The sequence below is a fragment of the Grammomys surdaster genome, unplaced genomic scaffold, assembly GCF_004785775.1.
Source record: "Grammomys surdaster isolate TR1022 unplaced genomic scaffold, NIH_TR_1.0 237, whole genome shotgun sequence".
NCBI classification, from domain to species: Eukaryota; Metazoa; Chordata; class Mammalia; order Rodentia; family Muridae; genus Grammomys; species Grammomys surdaster.
In genome coordinates this window covers 1,930,551-1,948,299 of record NW_021604682.1, presented here as the reverse complement: position 1 = coordinate 1,948,299, position 17,749 = coordinate 1,930,551, and the positions used below count along the sequence as shown (strand labels likewise).

The following is a 17,749-nucleotide window of genomic DNA, read 5'->3' as shown; positions in this document are numbered from 1 at the left end:
GGAAGGAAGGAAGGAAGGAAGGAAGGAAGGAAGGAAGGAAGGAAGGAAGGAAGGAAGGAAGACAGCAGAAAGACCAGTGGGACTTCATGGGAACTCAAGGAAGGACAGGCAGAGCGAGGCAGTCACCATGCTAGTGACTGTCCTCCATGTGTGACACAAGGGATAAAAAAAAACAAAACAAAACTGTTTTAGGCAACAGTGGATATGTTTTAGTAGTGAATAAAAGCAGCTCTGGCTCCTGCATTAAAAGAACCCCCAATTTACCATAATAGACAACACTACAGTAGCACCTACAGACAAGACAGACGACAGAGTGCTAGCGAGCACGCATGCACGCACATGTGCACCCAGGCCCAGGGCAGCTCTCTACAGGGTGCCTCTGCTGAGTGGAAAGCCGCTTTGTCACCTGCCAGATGGCACGCTGTACCCGTATCCAAACCCATACACTGGAGGCGCCAAATGTATGAAGAGCAGTGTCACGCTGCACAGAGCTGCCACAGCCCAGAGTCACACTAGTTTCACTAGCATCAGATGGCTCACCTGGCGAGCCCCAGGCACAGGGCAGGCCACACAGATGGGTACATGCACGTGAGCTTAGCACGCTGGTTGTCACAATGAAGTATTATAGGACAAATGTGCTGAGGAGGGAAGCGTGAAAGCCCCAGAGGAAAGGAGGGCTGGGGCCACCATCTACGGCTGCAAGGATGACTACAGCAACACACTCACAGCAAATGGGAGCAAGTCTCAGCATTCCTAAAACGTTTTGAGACCAACATGTCTTCACAGCACCTGTTACTGCCCTGGCCCCAGCCCCTCACGCATCCACTGGCCCAGCCAGGAACATCCACCAGTGGAGTACGGAAGACTTTCCCCCTGATCCACTCTCACCTGAGGCGTGTGCACAGGCAGGGTGGCCCGCCCCGGGGATGCTCCCTACCGAACTAAGGTCAGGCTGCAATGAAGACACTGGAGTGAAAACGTTTTATCTTCATGACATAAGCGAGTGGTTTTGAAACAGGTTTACAAACCCTCGTGAAGACGCACCCTTAGTGTTAGGTTTTGTTTTTTTACCATGTGACGATGCCACTATTTTCTTCCTTTCTTCCACAGTGGCTAGTCGCCGCCAGAGTGAGGGGTATCTCTTGTACAGAGAACCTCGGAACATACGCAGGTAGTTTCCCACCTATGGGTAAAGCAAGAAGGCTCATTATGAGGGTCGGGCTACCTAGCACCATGCCGAGACAATGCCTCAGGACGCCAGGCTTTCAGCCGTCAGCAAACACATTCTGCTGACATCAAGGGTTCAACAGCAGTGCACATCTGGCCAGCATCTGTGTCTCCTGACTTCAGAACCAAGGGAGGATCCCAGAGCTTAGTGAGAAGCTTGTGACTCTGACCTGACTGGAGATTTTTAACACTTTTCTGAAATCTAAGACTCCTGTGACCTTCTTTCATCTTAAGAAGCAGACTTTGATATTTTTACAAGGCAATAAACACCAAAAAGTTTTTAATTTTAGACAGATGCAAGATAATTTGTCCCATTGCCTATGTTGCTTTGTTTAATAATAAAACTCAAACCAGAGATGCCAAAGAATTTTCTAGAGTCTAAAAAAAGCACTATATTAGTAATCCCTAGCCTATCTTATAAATCACTACTTCCCACAAGTAATAGCTTCAGTTTGTTTGTAGCAATACTGTAAGTACGGCCTTCATAAGAAGCTAGCTCTATGGGTTTTTCTTAAGATGCTCTATGGTCTCATTGACTTTTCAGAAATGCTATCTTCAGAGTCACACTGTGGGGCCAACCAATAGATGGGTTCAAGGTGCTCGTTCTGGCAGTGAATTCAGGCCTCTTTACTCACTTGTCAGTGCTTAACAACCCTGACTCCCCCCCCACCCCACCCCAGGGATTCTCACTACGTAGCCCTGGCTGGCCTTGAACTCACAGAGATGAACCGACCTGCCTCTGCCCACTGAGTGCTGGGATTAAAGGTATTCGCGGCCACGCCAGGCCCTCCAGCCTGGACCCTGCGTTAGAAAGGATCGCTGTTAGAACTCTCTTCAACTTACTTACCTATCAGAGCACACACTTACTAAGTGGAAGTGGTTTCTGTACTCTTCTTCAAGAAGAGATTTACTTCCATGACCATGAGCCAGAGCTGTTGCGCTCACACCAGTCTGCATGCAGAACAGCAAAGACTCTTTGTTGCTGTTTGGTTTGTGGGTCATTATCACCCAAAAGTAAAAGTATGGTTTCCATTCATTTTTAGAAAAAAAGTTAGCAATATTGTCAATTTGCTTTTCCGAAAAGATAGATTCTTACTATATAGCTCTGTTGGCCTGGAACTTACTGTGTAGATCAGGCTGTCCTTGAACTCACAGAGATGGGCCTGCCTCTGCCTACTGGGTGGTGGGATTAAAAGGTATAACTGCAAAGTAGTCCCCCATGGCTACGCTGAGGGACCTGTACCACAAACCCTAGAACACTAGGCTGGACCACTTAGATTTTCCTAAATCAGTCTTTGCCCTCTCTGGAATATAAAATAAAGATTCTGGACTTGGGCATTCATTTCTTCAAAGTCCTGTGACTCCTGTGGCAAATGATAGGATGACAGGGCCACAGTCATATCCACTGCAAACATCAGAGACAATGCTAGTGTTGCTGTGTGGTCCATCTGTCTGATACTGAATTCATTTTCTAAGATGAAGGGCCTTCATCCATACAATGCTGCCATAGGAACTGCAGTCAGAAAGAACTATATGACCCTCTGCTCTTCCTAAAATCAAAGCCAGGCCCCAGAGTGAGAAAACCTGTCCATTATTGGTTTCAGGATAACTATTCTTATTCAACTGGGAAGGCCAAGAATAAAGAGGCCAAAAGGAGGTTGTGGTTAGCTTTCTAAAACCTAAAACACACCGGGTGGTGGTGGCGCACGCCTTTAATCCCAGCACTTGGGAGGCAGAGGCAGGCGGATTTCTGAGTTCGAGGCCAGCCTGGTCTACAGAGTGAGTTCCAGGACAGCCAGGGCTACACAGAGAAACCCTGTCTCGAGGAAAAAAAAAAAAAACAACAACAACAACAACAACCTAAAACACACAATGACAATGACTTCAAAAGGTACATATTTCCAGTTCAAGCATCTCAGATGCATGAGGAAAAGCAGATCAGCCAAGAAGAATGCTCAGTGCAGAGCAGGTGTTTAGCGTGCACAAGGCTCTAGGTCCCCAGGGTGAGAAATGAGGGCTGAGGAAGACCGGAGAAGGGGAGAAGGTCAGGAGCAGAGCAAGCTGGCACTCAGTCTCCTGAGGCTCTTCCCACCTGACCAGGAGCTTCCTTTCAATCGTTCCACCAGAGGAGAATTTTCCTTTCAAAACTACCCCAGCTGTCAGTTCAGGTAAACATCTTTCAACCAGTTCTTCTGCATAGTCGGTTTAAAGTCCTCAACTGCCTTATGTCCCTTGCATTTGAGCAAATGCCTACTGGTCAACAAGGACCCTTCCGAGCTGTGGGAGACGGACAGGCCCTGACTGTACGTCCCCAGCACAGCCACCGTGCAACAGCGGCACAGAGGTAACGGTGGGAACAGTCATGGCGGCTCACACTTTTTGTGTAATGGAAGATGGTGAAGATGGAAACCCTAAGTCTTGATGTTTCTGACAACATTGGTCCCACTACCTCATTCAACCAACACACTAGTGAAATGGAGTATAGGACCACGAACAGGTTAATTGTTGGCAGTTTGAAATGGCATTAGCTCTCCAGGGTGGACACTTACCCCTTGACATGTTATACGTCTATTGGGTGACATTCACACATGTGAGTATCTTTTTTTTTCCCTTTGAGAAAAGATCTCGCTACGTAGGCCAAGCTGGATTCAAATTCACCCTCAACTTCTACTTCCTGAGTGTTCAGTGCCTGGCCACCCACATCTTAAAAAAACAAAAAAGAGTAAGAAAGAAAGAAAACATATAAACTGGGTGTGGTAGCACCAAGGGCTTTGATCCCTGAGGCAGGTGGATTTCTGTGAGTTCAAGGTCACCCAAATCTACAAAGTGGAGTTATAAGCCAGCCAGAGTTACACGAAGAGATCTTGTCTCAAAAAGAAGGGGGGAGGGGAGACATAAACTGGTTGGGGGTTGCCCTTAAATGGGATGGAGGAACTGTGTCCATCTGACTGAACATAAGCTGTCTCTTCTGGTTATGGGTTAGCGATCCTTCAGATTTATCCCCTATAAAAAAACTCAGAATCAGTTTACAGATCTCCAAAATGTTAGTGCTTCTGGCCTCGGGGTCTCATCCACTATAAAACAAACATCCTTCTCCAATCACTTTCCAAACATAAAGTTCATAATGCTTCTGCAGTCCACCGCAGAAGCAAGAACACAAAGGGGAGGAGGCTTTCCTAAGCCACAGCCTTACAACTAGAGGTATCAAGACCGTGGCAGTGGGGTGCACGAGAGCTGCCAAAGGGCTCGAGGGCAGTATTGCACCTCCACTTCCAAGCGCCCAGGGGCTTCCCGAACATTCTTTTCCCATTTGCCTGGCGCGTACCGGCTCGACGCTTTAAGCTAGGGCACATGCTTAGGGTCTAAACAATGTTAAGCGGGTAAGTAAACCCAGGAGGGACCAGGCGGGTGAGGACCCGGCCACGCCCACCAGGCCACGCCCCAAGTACGAGCACGCGCCCGCCTCCTCGATGAATGGAGGCGCGCACTCGGGGGAGCACTGGCCCGCCCCGGGGACTCGAGCCGGCCAGCCGCTGCCCGGGAAGCCGAGAACGCGCCGCGGGCTACCTCGGAGCCGATCATGTAGAACTCCCCGTCGTCCTCCAGCTGAAACTTGACGGGCTTCTGCCCGAAGGTCTTGCTCAACGCCATCATCATCATGGCGGCGGGGCAAACCGGCAACCGGGGTCGAGCTGGAAAGAATCCGGTGGGCTGGGGCGGGGCCGAGACGCGTCGGACCGAAAGGAACGGAGGCCGGGAGGTGAAGGACAGGCAGGGCGAGCCAGGCGAACCGGGCAGGCGCTCGCGTCACTACTGGGTTCTTTAGCCGTCTCCACGACGAGCAGGCCGCCCTCCGTGCGCATGCGCGGGGGGCTGACGCTAACGTGCGCGCCGCCGCGTGCCCGACCCAAGGCCGAGCGCGTTCCCGCAGGCCCTTAAAGGGACCCCAACCTCTTTTTGCTTCCTGGGCTGCCTCCCCAGGCCGGTATGGAGGAAAACTTCTCAGCGACAGAAATAGCCATTGAGGCCCTGACTCAGGCGCTAGCTTTCCTAGTCGCACAGCCAGAGCTGGCATTCCGCCCTGGGATGAAGGCAAAAAAATGAGACGTTAAGCGAGGAAAAGGACCGCTCCATCTGGAAGCCCGAGGGAGGCTGGGTGGGCATGGCGACCCCAGCGCCTTGGGTTCTCCAGTGTGCTAGGAACAGCTAGCCATCCGCTGCAGGCCAACAGCTGTTCCCGAGGCAGTCGGGATGGGAAGAATGACAATACTGGATGGAGGTTGGTACGAGTCAAAGCTCTACGTGATGTGCCAGATGAACAGGAAGAGGCAATTGCATGCTTCCTTACATCTGCAAGCTTGTTGCCCGAAAGCCCAGCCCTGTTCTGTACCTCTGTCCGCCTTGGGACATTAACAGCCCCGAGGGAAAACAGTGCTTCTGGAAAGTGTCCAAGCAGTCCACCCCCTGTTGAACTGAGCCGTGACTCCAAAATGTTTTAAGTAATGTTTCTTGTAGAACTATTACAAGAGCTTAAGTTATAGCCCAGCCTAGGTAGCTATTCAACAGTAGAGGAATGGATAAAATGTAGGCTAGGCTGGGTGTGGTGGCGCAGGCTTTTAGCCCTAGCACTCGGGAGGCAGAGACAGGAGGATTTCTGTGAGTTATTGGCAAGCCTGGTTTACATAGTGAGTTCCAGGCAGCCAGGGATATGTAGAGAAACTCTGTCTCAGAAAAATAAATAAATAAGTAAAACAAAAAGAGTGTGAAATGTGTGTACACAATAGAATTTTTTTTTATCCACAAAAAACGAAATTAAATTGTTTTCAGGAAAATGGATGCACCTAGAGCAATCGTACTAAACAAAGCCAGTCTCAGAAAGACAAATATGTTTTCACTCACTTGTGCTTTCTAGATTTCACATAAATACATAAAATATGTATTACGCAGAACATAAAAGTAAAAGTGACATTGAAGCTGGGCGGTGGTGGCACACGTCTTTAATCCCAGCACTTGGGAGGCAGAGGCAGGCAGATTTCTGAGTTCGAGGCCAGCCTGGTCTACAGAGTGAGTTCCAGGACAGCCAGGGCTACACAGAGAAACCCTGTCTCAAAAAAAAAAAAAAAAAAAAAAAAAAAAAAAAAAAAAGTGACATCGTGTATGGGAGCAAAGGGACTAACAGGACAGAGAGGAGAAGTAGAGGAGGTGGGGATTGGGGGGATGGTCAAAATATAAATCCTTCTATGAAAGTGGATAAACAAACAGTTTCTTAAGAGTCAGTCTAGGGCTGGAGAGATGGCTTAGCGGTTAAGAGCACTGACTGCTCTTCCAGAAGTCCTGAGTTCAATTCCCAGCAACCACGTGGAATGGTGGCTCACAACCACCTGTAATGGGATCCAAAGCCCTCTTCTGATGTGTCTGAAGACAGCTACAGTGTACTCACATACATAAAATAAATAAATGCTTAATTTAAAAAAAAAGGGGGGGAGGGTCAGTCTAGTGAGAGTGCAGGTGTGACTGGGGTCATGAAGATGTTAAAGAACTAGGAAGGGCTGTGGTACCCAGAGGGTTAAGGGCCAGGCATGCTGGTGGTTCATACTTTTAATCCCAGAACTCCAGAGTCATCATAGTCAGGCAGGACAGTCAGGGATGTAAAATGAGACCACGCCTCCCCCCAAGTAGTTAGGAATGATCCAATAAAAATGACTACTGCTTTGGAGGATGGCTTAAAGGGACACATGAGGAGACAGGCAGCCAGCTAAAAAGCCATTGTGGGTATCCCTCTATTTGTTCAGGAATGGAACAGGAGAAACTCTAAACATTGACCCTAGCCCCAGGGAAACTGTCTTGGGGGGAATGAAGGCTTTCACCCTAACTCCCAAATCTTGACTTCAAGTTGCAAAGAGAAACCAGGCAGGCACTTAGAAAACACTCATGTTTAATGACAGTCGCACCTTTTATACACTGTATACACATTTACATGGCTTTGGAGGGTACCTGTGCTAGGAAGAGGGTCCCCAGGAAGAAATGGCCTGGGGCAAGGCTGTGAGGTATGTGGGGTCTCTGAGGTTCAGTGCCTCTGGGAGGGAGCTGCTGCCTCCCTGGCTGGCTATGTAACTTTTGGCCTGAGTTCCAGGAAACACTGGTTTGAATCACCTGCCAGAATATATCAGTCCACTATCTCTCCGGAGCTGACTTACCAGGAAAGATACTGGCTCAGATGCTTAGCTGTGGCAGCATGGTACCCTGGGCATCTCATTACCAACAGGAACCTCACTACAGGAATCGAATGAAGACACTGTGGTTTCTGAATTCCTGTGGGGATTCTACTTTGAGGGACAGAGACAGAGACCTTGGGCAGCCAGGTTGACTGTGGATTACTGGTAGCTGAAATATTGTCGGCCTAAGACCTCCCTTATTTTTAAGTAATGCCAACGCCTTTGCCCAGTCTGAGACAATTGTTGGCAGTGATCACGGCCAGCATGATCCTCTCTGGAAACAGGGGCTACACCCCAACCCACTCCCCTGAGGAGACACAGCCCCTGCCTGTCCCATGCCGGAAGCCCAGAGCCACAAATATGGCTGTAGGTCTCTTGAATGATCTAAGTGCTCTGACAGAGGTCAGTACCCCTGAATACATCCAAGGCGTTGTCAGCGGAAAGTATTGGCAGGCTCCGAACAGTCAAAGAAGTCAGGACCTATGGGGCGAGGAAAACCTTCTAGGACCTTCACCTTCACGGGGTCAAACTTCCAGTAGAGATGGCCACGAAGGAAGTAGGCATAGCCTGAAGAAAGAAGGAAGTCAGTCAGTGGATACTAAGCTCTGTACAAGCCTGGGCTGGGCTGAGGGTCAGACACCATGCAGGCCTTGGTCACTAGTGAACTCTTTGGAATCTGGCAAGCTAGGCATGGTAGCTTCGGTCTGTACTTCCTGTACTCAGAAGATAGAGGCAAGAGGGTAAGGAGTTCAAGGGTATCCTTGGCTACATACTCAATTTGAAGCTAACCTGGACTACAAGAGGCCCTGCCTTCAAAATAAGTAAACAAACAAACAAACAAACAAGTTGCAGACTCCAGAGCTGGCTTACTACCATACCACCTCCTTTCCTTCCAGGGAACCTTTCTGTCTGTCCCTACAGTCTGGTCCAGTAGGTACTGGGAACCTCAGCTCAATTCCTGCCTTTCAGGAAAGCAAATACTACTCCTGTTCCCAAGCTCCCCCTTACTTCCATACCACAGAAGGCAATACCAGAGATACAGAGCTTGAAGCTCCTCAGAGTAGTGCTCCAGTGAGGCCCAGTGTTTCGGCACACAGAAGCGGAGGAGAGTAGCAAGCAAGAGAGTTCTCAGCACTTAGGACTAAGCCTAGTGCTTCAGTGGTTGGGAGCAAGGAGTCATAAGAACAATACCATCGTTCCTCTGGGGTGTTTAGTGACCTCTTTGCCCCTTCCTCTGTCTGCCCCCCTGACACTATGCTAGTAAGAGCTGTTATGGTCAGGCATGGTGGTGCATGCCTTCGATCCCAGGCAGATTTCTGAGTTCAAGCACAGCTTGGTCTACGAGGCAAGTCCCAGGTTAGCCTGCCCGGGATACATAGGAAAACCATACCTCAAACAAAAAGCTGTTGTGACATCAGAAGGCTGTTCCAAGACCTACTTGAGATATGTAAGGAGTGTGGTACCCTGCCTGAAGCATTGTCTACCCTTGGTAAGCACTGGGTGTGGCCAAGGAACCTGGGCAAGTCCCTGTACCTCTCTGTCCTTCCATTTCCTTTTTTCTGTTTGTTTGTTTGTTTGTTTGTTTTGTTTTTTGTTTTTCGAGACAGGGTTTCTCTGTGTAGCCCTAGCTGTCCTGGAACTCACTCTGTAGACCAGGCTGGCCTCGAACTCAGAAATCCGCCTGCCTCTGCCTCCCAAGTGCTAGGATTAAAGGCGTGCGCTACCAACACCCAGCTTTTTTTTTTTTTTTTTTTTTTTTTTTTTTACCAACGCCCAGCTTTTTTTTTTTTCCCCCTCCATTTCCTTTTTAACACGGGGCATAACACTGACTGGCCAGCAGAAGGGGAGATATAGCAGCTCTAGACAAAGGATCAGTGATGTTGAACTGGGCCTTATGAAGTCGGGGGTTGGGGAGAGGCAGGATGACAGCCACTCATGTCCCTCCAGCTACCTTACCTACCCTCAACTCACCTTCAGCATCCTGGAAGGCAGCATCGATCTCAGAAGGTACCCCTCGCCAGTCAGTGGCCCGTCGGGGCACGGGATTGTCCACTCGTTGGGTTCTGGGGTGGAAACGCCAATAGTTTCCACCTCGGAAGAAGTAGATCTTGTTCTTCACGGGACCCCAGACCAAAGCGGCATGGACTGGGGACCCCTGCAGGCCCAGCTTGGAGAGTGGCGCGGGGCCTAGGACTGGCTTGTCACCGTCATATACCCAGTACTGAGCACCTGCCAGAAAGGAGATGCTGCCAGGAGCTGCCAAGCCACCACTGCCATCCCCAGTCACTGTAGATCTGCTTGGCCACCATCAGAGACTCCCCCTGCCTGTTTCTTTTGTCTGCAGAACATTGCTGGCCAATAGTGCTTTCTCAGCAGCCCTAGCCCAGAGGGATGTTAGAACTAGCTGGGGTGAGCTGGGTTCAAAAGAAAGATAAGCTTAGGTTCAGTAAGCCCAAATTAAGGTTCTTCTGGTCGACAGAGAGGTGCTCATTGCAGATGCTTGCTGACCACCTCGGGGTCCCAGCCCCTGTAACCCAGGTCCCTTGGCTGCCTTGGAATGCATATACAGGGTCCCCATGCCTCACCTGAGTTTATGAAGTCCTGCCACCTGGAACGTTCTAGGTTGTCATCTCTGCCAGACGAGAGTTGAAATCACAGGCTCCAGGGTCACTATGCCTAGATCAGTTTCCTGCTCTGCTCTTTCCAAGTTTCACTCCTTAAGTGAGTCGTTCTGCCTTTTCCTCTCTAAGCCCCGCCCCACACCGTAGCGCGCAGCCGCAGTGCAGTGTGGCAGTGTGCAAGACCTTCAGGGCTACTCCCGATCCCAAGAGCTGCCACTTTGAGACTCTCAGCTGTGCCCAAGGAGTGAGCCCCACTCTCTCTTGGCTCTAAGACCTCAGGGCACCGTCTCCCCTACTCACTGTGTCCCTGAGTCCTCTGTCACTATTCCTGGCTGACTTCTAATGGCCACTCACCTTGGAAGAACCAAATCTGGCCCTGGGCATCCTCAAAAGCTGCATCCACCGGGCTGGGCAGTCCTTGCCAGTGCCGAGAGGCCAGAGCAGGATACCCTGGCTGCAGTCGCCCACTGCGCAGTCTCCACACAAAGCCTGCCTTGAAGAAGAAGAGCTCGCCTCGGATGGTGGAAACGGCATCAAAGGAAGTCTCACAGACATCTGGCGGGGTTTCCGGCTGCGGTGGGAGAGAGGAGCCAGAATAGAGCACATTCTGGAGCCATAAGACCAGCAGGGCTGCAGAGGGAACAGGGGTGGGGTCTCACCTCTGTCTTCCCACCCTCCTCCTTCTTACCTCCAGCAGCGCAATCTCATTGGTATCTGTCCCAGCCTGGGAGCTCAAGGTTGGGGCGGGGGAGGTGGCAGTCAGCTGGGGCCGGCCATAGAGGTGCTGGATGCCCCTTCGGTCATCTGGGCTAAGGCTCAGAGGGTAGCGGAAGGTGTAGAAAGGGGACATAAGAGCTTTAGCTGCTGTGGTGTGTTGCAGCCCCAGAACGTGGCCAAATTCATGAGCTGCCACTTGCAGTAGGTCTGTGCCTGGAAAGGGGGAGGGGGGTGAGTTAGCAAACGCCATCGCTTGCCACCAGTAGCCTAATGAATCTCTAGACCCCCACTTTAAGTGCTGCTTAGTTGCCTCATCTGGAAGATGGGTCTGTGTAGCACATACCCTGGTTGTCCCCAATAGTCCAAGTCTCGTCATAGTCAAAGTGTACATTCCCTTCTCGGTGGGTCTTAGGGAAGAAGGCATGGGCCAGGATGCCCCCAGGCCCATCAAATGGCAAGTTGTCCCCATGCCAGTACCTGGGGGCAGGGGTGGGGGAAGAACACAGTTAGAGGCAGCTGACAATGGGATGTGCTCCCAGAAAGGTCCCAGGCCACGGGTTTTCACCTGGCAAAGTCAATCATGATGTCAGCGTGTCCCTCGTGCACCTCGGTGAAAGTGAGTGGGGTCACCTCACTCCATACCTGGAGGGCCTCTGCCACCGTCTGCCGTACCTGCTCCCTTACAAGTTGCCATGGGAACCGGAGGATCCTGGGGGGAGGTGGAGGGGCCTGGGCATGGGGCAAGGAAGCCCCTGAGGACTGAGGAGTTGGCCCTCTCCGGGAGCTGAGTGTGGTGACTCGTGCCTTTCTTCCCAGCACTGGGGAAGCTGAGGCAGGAGGATGTCTGTGACTTTGAGGCCATCTTGGCTATTATGTGAAAGCCTGTCTCACTACCTCCCCTCAAGAAAGAAATGTTGTCTCTGTATGACCCGTGGGGTGGGTGTGTGTACTCAGGGCTGGGGCCAGGGATGTCCTGGGCCTCAGGTTTAGGGTGCTGTGTCTGGATGTGTGGGTTCACCTTTGTATGGGGTTGGGTCTGTTTAGATAAATACACTGAGTGGAAAGGATACAAGGCTAGGGGGTCCCAAGATCTTACAGTACAATTCACTGTGAGGAACTTGTTCAAAAATTGTGCACCCCTAACTCAGCTCCAATGTCATGTGACCCTATACCATTGTCTCTGGGGCTAAGTCTCAGCTTCGTCACCACCTGTCGAAGGGCCTCCTATATCACCAGCAAGTAGTCCACCGTTACTTGTGTCCACCTACAAAAGGTCCAAGTTGTTATGGTGGAATTGAGCAAACTACCAGGGCTGTGGCTTTGTCTTACTCACTACAGGGCCCCAGGCTTGGGCTTTATAGGTCTCTATTAAAGCCTGTGTGAAATCTTCCTCCAGGCATGAACTGAGGCTCTTTTTGGCTACAAGAGAACATAATTTGTATATGTGTCTAGATCAAGGGTCCAGGTTATTGGTTCATGGATGGCTGGGGGACGGGAGGGTCAGTGGGCATGCAGGTCTGTGTGCAGCGTGAATGCGGTCTTGAGCATCTCAGGATAAAGGTGTAAGGATAACATACAGTCCTGCTCCCCGGCCTTCTGGCCCCTACCTATAAGTGAGATCTGTCTTCTCCCAGCGCCCTCCTGACAGGACGAAGCGCTTCTGTCGGTTCCGGGCATTCAGTACATCAGGCGGGTCGGGTACACCACATCGTAGAGGTCTGGCACTACCAGCGGGACTAGAGACCCAACGGGAGGCAGGGACAGATGTCAAGCTATTAGGCAGAGCTGCATGCAGGAGCTGAGGCCCTCTCTTCACAGGGTGGTGACGGTGACTCTCCTAGGCAAGGAAAAAAAAAAAAACGATGCAAGACTCAAGTCAGACTCCAGATCCCCAGGGCCTAAGGTTCCAGATGTAGTTCTTTAGTTAAGCATCCTTAGCCCAGCCCCAGTGGATTGCAGGGCAAATGGAGGAGCTGAAATATATGCTGGCACAAAGCTGGGTCCATCGGCCTGAGGTTGATTTTCTGACCTCTGATTTTTCTGACCCTGTTCCAAGGCATCCCACTTTCTCCTCCTCCTGCCCCACTAGAGGGCCCTGGGCTGTCTGTCTGTCTGTCTGTCACCAGCTCCTGTGGATCTGGCTAAGGCGGTCTAGCTGGGAGCTCATTGAGACCAGGGGGACATGAACTTATGAAACCCTAACTGCATTCTCCACATAAACCCAGGAAGCTTCTGGGCATGCTTCCCCAGCATGGAGGGGCAGCATGAAGCCTGCAGTACACCTCTTGGCTTCCTTACCTCCCAAATGGGAATGAGACTCCCAACAAGTGTTTCTATGAGAATCCAAAGTGATAGATGTTGAGCATTTAGCACGGGCCTTGGGCGCTGAGTAACTAAGGTTCCTTTTATGGTGTATGTGGGGTTAATTGTATCCAGGGCACACTACACTTATACTCTACCACTGAGAGGCACCCCACCCATCTGAGGCCCCAGTTCTAGTAGGGGTACCCTGCTCGATCTCTGACTTCCTGCCCCTTTAATGCAGGGAGGGTAGGGACAACTAACTCCCACCCTGTCAATGTCTCAGGACCACCGATGGCATTCTTCCTCTTTTCTCTGGAGAAGTGATTCCAAGTCTCCTTTTGGGGGAAAGTTACAAAGCACCGGTTGTCTCCCAGGTAATTTGCACAGGTAATCACTGAAACTCTACCTCGGGACCCCCGAAATGTCACAATGAAGATGTAGAACAGGTTCTATATGACCAGCCACAGGGCCTGTTCAACCTAGCCAGCAAGAGAGACAGATTCCTCTTCCCATCTCTATCATGGGGAGTCACTGACCGTCTCAAAGAACGGCAGGGTGCTGTCATCCCTCAAAGCCCCAAAGTCCAGCCCATCAGCTTGGCCCCTCTGCTCTGCCACCCAATAAAACTAGTCGAGCAGCCACGAGAGGGGGAAAGGTAATGGGTGTAAACAACCGTTCCCATCTCCATCATGGACCCTTCAACATCCCTCCCCGCCCCATGAGGCATTGAGATCCTGGCCAGTAGCTCTGAGCTTCTGAAAGCTGAATTCTATTCCATGGTGACCCAGACAATAAGTCACTGTCTTGTTGAGCTCCTCCATCTGTCAGATGTCAATAGTGAGAGAAGGGGCTGAGAGGGCTTCCTGTAAACCCTGCAGCAGCCGGGACCCAGAGCAGCTCCTTCCCAGACTCTACCGCCTTAGGCCCCGCACTCCCTCCCACACTTGGAAATCTCTTCCCAAGTTCTTAGTCCTCCCGGGACTACTAGGATTTAATGAGCTAGGCCATAGAGCTCAGAGAATCCTTAGTCTCATTCATAGCCGGTGAGAGTTTGAGGAACAGTCATTATTCTAAGTTTATCCTAAATCCCCAACATCCCAGAGCACAAATCAGAGTCCAGAGAGGTTAAAGACTTCCTCTGGGATCACACAGCAAGCCAGACAAGAGCTGGGCTCAGCCCTGGAGCTTACCACCTCTCCTCAGAACTTACCTACTCCCCACTGTGGGCTTGGCTCATCTCCAAGATACACATTCCTAAGCAGCATTTACGTTTCTTCTGCATTCCCTCTTCCTCAGCTAGCAGCCTTCCTTTGGCCTGTCCCCATGGAGGGACCTGACTCACTCTGCCCCACCCACCCTCTGGCCTGGCAGCTGCCAATCCACAGCCTCAGACACACTCAAGGGACTCTTGGCTGACCCAGTCTCCTGGCTTATCTCAGACCCTCAAGGTCAGTCCTAGGAGTGACTCCCAACCCAGACCATGGGAGGAACCTCGTGGAAGGTAGTTAAGAAAGGGCCCCCGGACTAGAAAACTACCGGGGAAGACCAGGCTGCTGGTGTCCCGTCCTGAACCTCAATTTGCTTCTGGTCTAATGCAAATGAAATGGGTCAGTAGTAGGTAACCGTGAGAGGCATCCGAGTAGCAGAGAAGTCAAGGAAACAGCCCAAATCTGATGCAATCAACCGGTACACAGACCACCCTTGTGCTTCTGCCTAACCCCTTCCCACCCATCCCTGCTGGCTCCAGAAGGGAGAGCAGCTTCCCTGGCTGCTAGGTTGTAGAGTTTTCACAAGCTGGGGGATGGGATGAATAAATATTTACCCAGCTCTTTTGGCCCCGCTTGACGGCAGTCTAGGGATAAAAGTATTAGAGGTGACCGACCCTCTCTGCGCATCTATGGCGACAGATGCTCAGCTCAGATCCCACCCCAGGCTTGTCCCCAAGCCCTGTGCACGAAAGCATCCGAGTGGCTTGCCTCGTCTTATCCTACATGCCCAACAGGAGGTACCGATGCTCTCTCCTGCTTTGTCCCCTTATTAAGAAGTCAGGGGAAGTGCAATGCCAGAATGCTTGAGTTCTATCGAATCGATGGCTTACTTGGTGGTGGTGGGAGGGGGAGGAGATTAACGACTGTGCTACAAGTTCTAGGGCAGGGAACTCCAGATTTGGCTTGAGGAGGTCCTGATCCACGATACCCTCTCCCCTTTCCAAACCCTTTTGCTTCTGGTGTGCGGCAAAACTGGCGGATGGACCAGTATAGATGGACTAAGGGACCAGTCCTGGGACACCTGCCTATCATACCTTCCTCCCTTTATTCCTTGAGCTGGCTGGCTCCCTCAGCTGGCTACTGAGGGCAGGGTACCCAGTGGGCAGGGTAGATCTGTAGTGGTCCCTGCTCCAGCCCAGCTTACTCACTACTCTGAGAGGTGCCTGAGAGACCAGGTTGGAAGAAGGATGAGACCATCGGGACACACAGGCTGGGAGCCCCGCAATCCCTCTTTCCTCCCTTTGCCTCTTTGCACCCTCTTTTCCTTTCTCTCCCTCTTTGTGCTTTTGTTCCCCTGAAAATGTCCAGCACGGAGTTTCGGTGCCCCCTTTGATTCTGACTGCCTCCTGATGCTTGCGCACATAATCTCTCTCAGGTGCATTTTCTTTCAGGCTCCCAAGTCTCCCAGACTTCCTCCTGCAGGTTGAGGCACCTCTCTCGACTTGGGCCCCCATTTTCTCCTTCCTTTATTCTCCATCCACCGTACACACCTTGCAGGGGTGCTCACTGGAACCACACACCCGGAGGCTGCCCCTTTTTTGCTCCCCCCTCCCCCAGACTTGCTTTGCTTCATTCCTGTGATGAGCAAGGGGCCCTGGCATCCACTCCCTCTGCTACCTCTATCAACACACACACTCCAGCATCCCTAGCTGGGGCTGGAGAAGCCGGTCCCCCAAACTGAGTCCAGCGCAGAGTCCAGCGCGCCTCACCAGCCGCATACGCGCTCCACTTGCACTCCGCAAGCGACGGGAGGCTCATTAGCAAGCTCAGAGAGACCCAGAAGGCATTTCGGGGACCGACTGCACTAGGGTAGCCAGGGCGCTCGGTGGGGCAAGCTCAGCCAGTGGGCCCAGCGCGCGTGCCCAGCCCTCCCTCGGGGAGGAGTGGCGGGCACTCACCGGTGGCCTGGCCCGGGCCGTCAGCGGCGGCGGCAGGAGCAGCAGCAACAGGAGCAGCAGAGGCAGCGGGAGCAGGAGGACGCGCGAAATCGCGCGGAGGAGACAGGCGGCCCGTGCCATCCGCCCCGGGGCTGCTGGGCCTGCTGGGCCAGGCCGGGCCACCGCCCCTTATAGCATTCGCCCCGCCCCCACCGGCGCCGGGACCGCACCCCCCACCGCCCCGCCTTCCCCTGCCTTTTGTTCTAAACTCAACCGGCCTGCAACAGCAGTCTGGGTTAGGGAGGAGTGCCCGGAGGGGCTGGATCCCTTAGCCCTAGAGAGAGCCGGGGAGAGCTCAATTCTGCTCTCCAACCCCACTTCAGGAAGTCTCACCCTCTGCCAGGTCTCCAATGGTGGCTTGACTTCTTCTAGCCTGTGGCAGGTGGTCAAATCATAGTAGTTCCTGCAAGGAGCGGACTATTGAAATGTGACCTCGGGGGAAACTGAGGCATGTAGCGGAAGTTGGCCAGCCTCACACCTTAAAACAAAACAGAGACCGGTCTGGAAAGATGGATCAGTGGTTAGAGGCACTTGTTGCTCCCGCCGAGAAACCCAGCTTCCGTTCCTAGCACCTGCATGGTGGCTATCCTAGGAGCTGATGCCTTCTTCTGACCGCCACTGACACTTGGCATACGCTGATGCACATACATACATACATACATACATACATCAGACCAGAGAGAGTCAGCCAGGCTTTTGGAGGGAGGGACCAGATTTTTCTGTGCTAGCAGACAAATGGGTCAGATGGCTGGGAAGAGAGGGGCAGGGATGTTTGAGTTGGACACTGGAATCAAAGGTTGTTCCCTGGCCGGGGGGCACACTGGCCAACAGGCTTTTCCTGACCGGTCAGGCTCAGCCATCTGAGACACGGACAGAATCAGAACTGAGAGGGAGGAAGGTCCACGTGCTGAAGACAGTTCAACTACTCTAATCTCTGCAGGGGGTGTCCAACTGTGCAGTGCACCCTTGTGGATGACGACGTCTTTACAAGGCACTGCAGGCCTCTTTCACCAGGCCTTCAGCTCTGGATTCTGGTGAGCCAATAGGGTCCTGAGCTTCTGCAAGGGGGAGGGGGCAGAGATCGGTGACTTTTGCTTGGCCATCAGCAATCCCCCAAAAAAAGGGTTGGAGAGATAGCTCAGCGGTTAAGAGCACTGACTGCTCTTCCAAAGGTCCAGAGTTCAATTTCCAGTAACCACATGGTGGCTCACAACCATCTGTAAAAGGATCTGATGCCCTCTTCTGGTGTCTCTGAAGATAGTGATAGTGTACTCACACATATTAAATAAATAAATAATATTTAATAATAATAATTTTAAAAAGCCTTACCTTTTAAAGGCTGCCGTTTCTTCCCGTCGTCCCTCCCTCCCCAAGCCTCTTTTCTTTCTTTCATGACAGAATCTCCTATGCATGTATATATATATATATATATATATATATATATATATATATATATATAT

At 51.7% G+C, this 17,749-nt stretch overlaps 3 protein-coding genes across 4 annotated transcripts in view; 1 reads left to right on the top strand and 2 right to left on the bottom strand.

Annotated features, from left to right (window-relative positions):
- Smarcb1 (SWI/SNF related, matrix associated, actin dependent regulator of chromatin, subfamily b, member 1) overlaps window positions 1-5,105 on the bottom strand; it is a 24,036-nt gene extending 18,931 nt beyond the window's left edge. Inside the window, exons 1-2 of one of the 2 annotated variants that reach the window (XM_028773907.1) lie at window positions 4,795-5,105; window positions 1,045-1,183 (exon numbers count right to left, since the gene is read on the bottom strand). In XM_028773907.1, coding sequence (XP_028629740.1) covers window positions 1,045-1,183; window positions 4,795-4,887 — 232 coding nt within the window. In that variant the 5' untranslated portion in view covers window positions 4,888-5,105. The remainder of the gene's footprint in view (window positions 1-1,044; window positions 1,184-4,794) is intronic. The other variant, XM_028773908.1, reaches the window with a different exon arrangement.
- Window positions 5,106-7,145: 2,040 nt separating this feature from the next.
- Window positions 7,146-16,370, bottom strand: Mmp11 (matrix metallopeptidase 11). The gene is made up of 8 exons (XM_028773935.1): window positions 16,251-16,370; window positions 12,388-12,617; window positions 11,346-11,489; window positions 11,124-11,257; window positions 10,752-10,993; window positions 10,418-10,634; window positions 9,414-9,671; window positions 7,146-8,009 (listed from the first exon to the last, which is right to left on the bottom strand). Exons 1-8 carry the CDS (start codon window positions 16,368-16,370, stop codon window positions 7,876-7,878), a joined length of 1,479 nt encoding a protein of 492 aa, XP_028629768.1. The 3' UTR covers window positions 7,146-7,875.
- Window positions 16,371-17,003: 633 nt separating this feature from the next.
- The window catches only part of Chchd10 (coiled-coil-helix-coiled-coil-helix domain containing 10), a 4,363-nt gene continuing 3,617 nt past the window's right edge, over window positions 17,004-17,749 (top strand). Inside the window, exon 1 of the mRNA XM_028773954.1 lies at window positions 17,004-17,373. The gene's annotated coding sequence lies outside the window, so the exon portion shown is untranslated. The remainder of the gene's footprint in view (window positions 17,374-17,749) is intronic.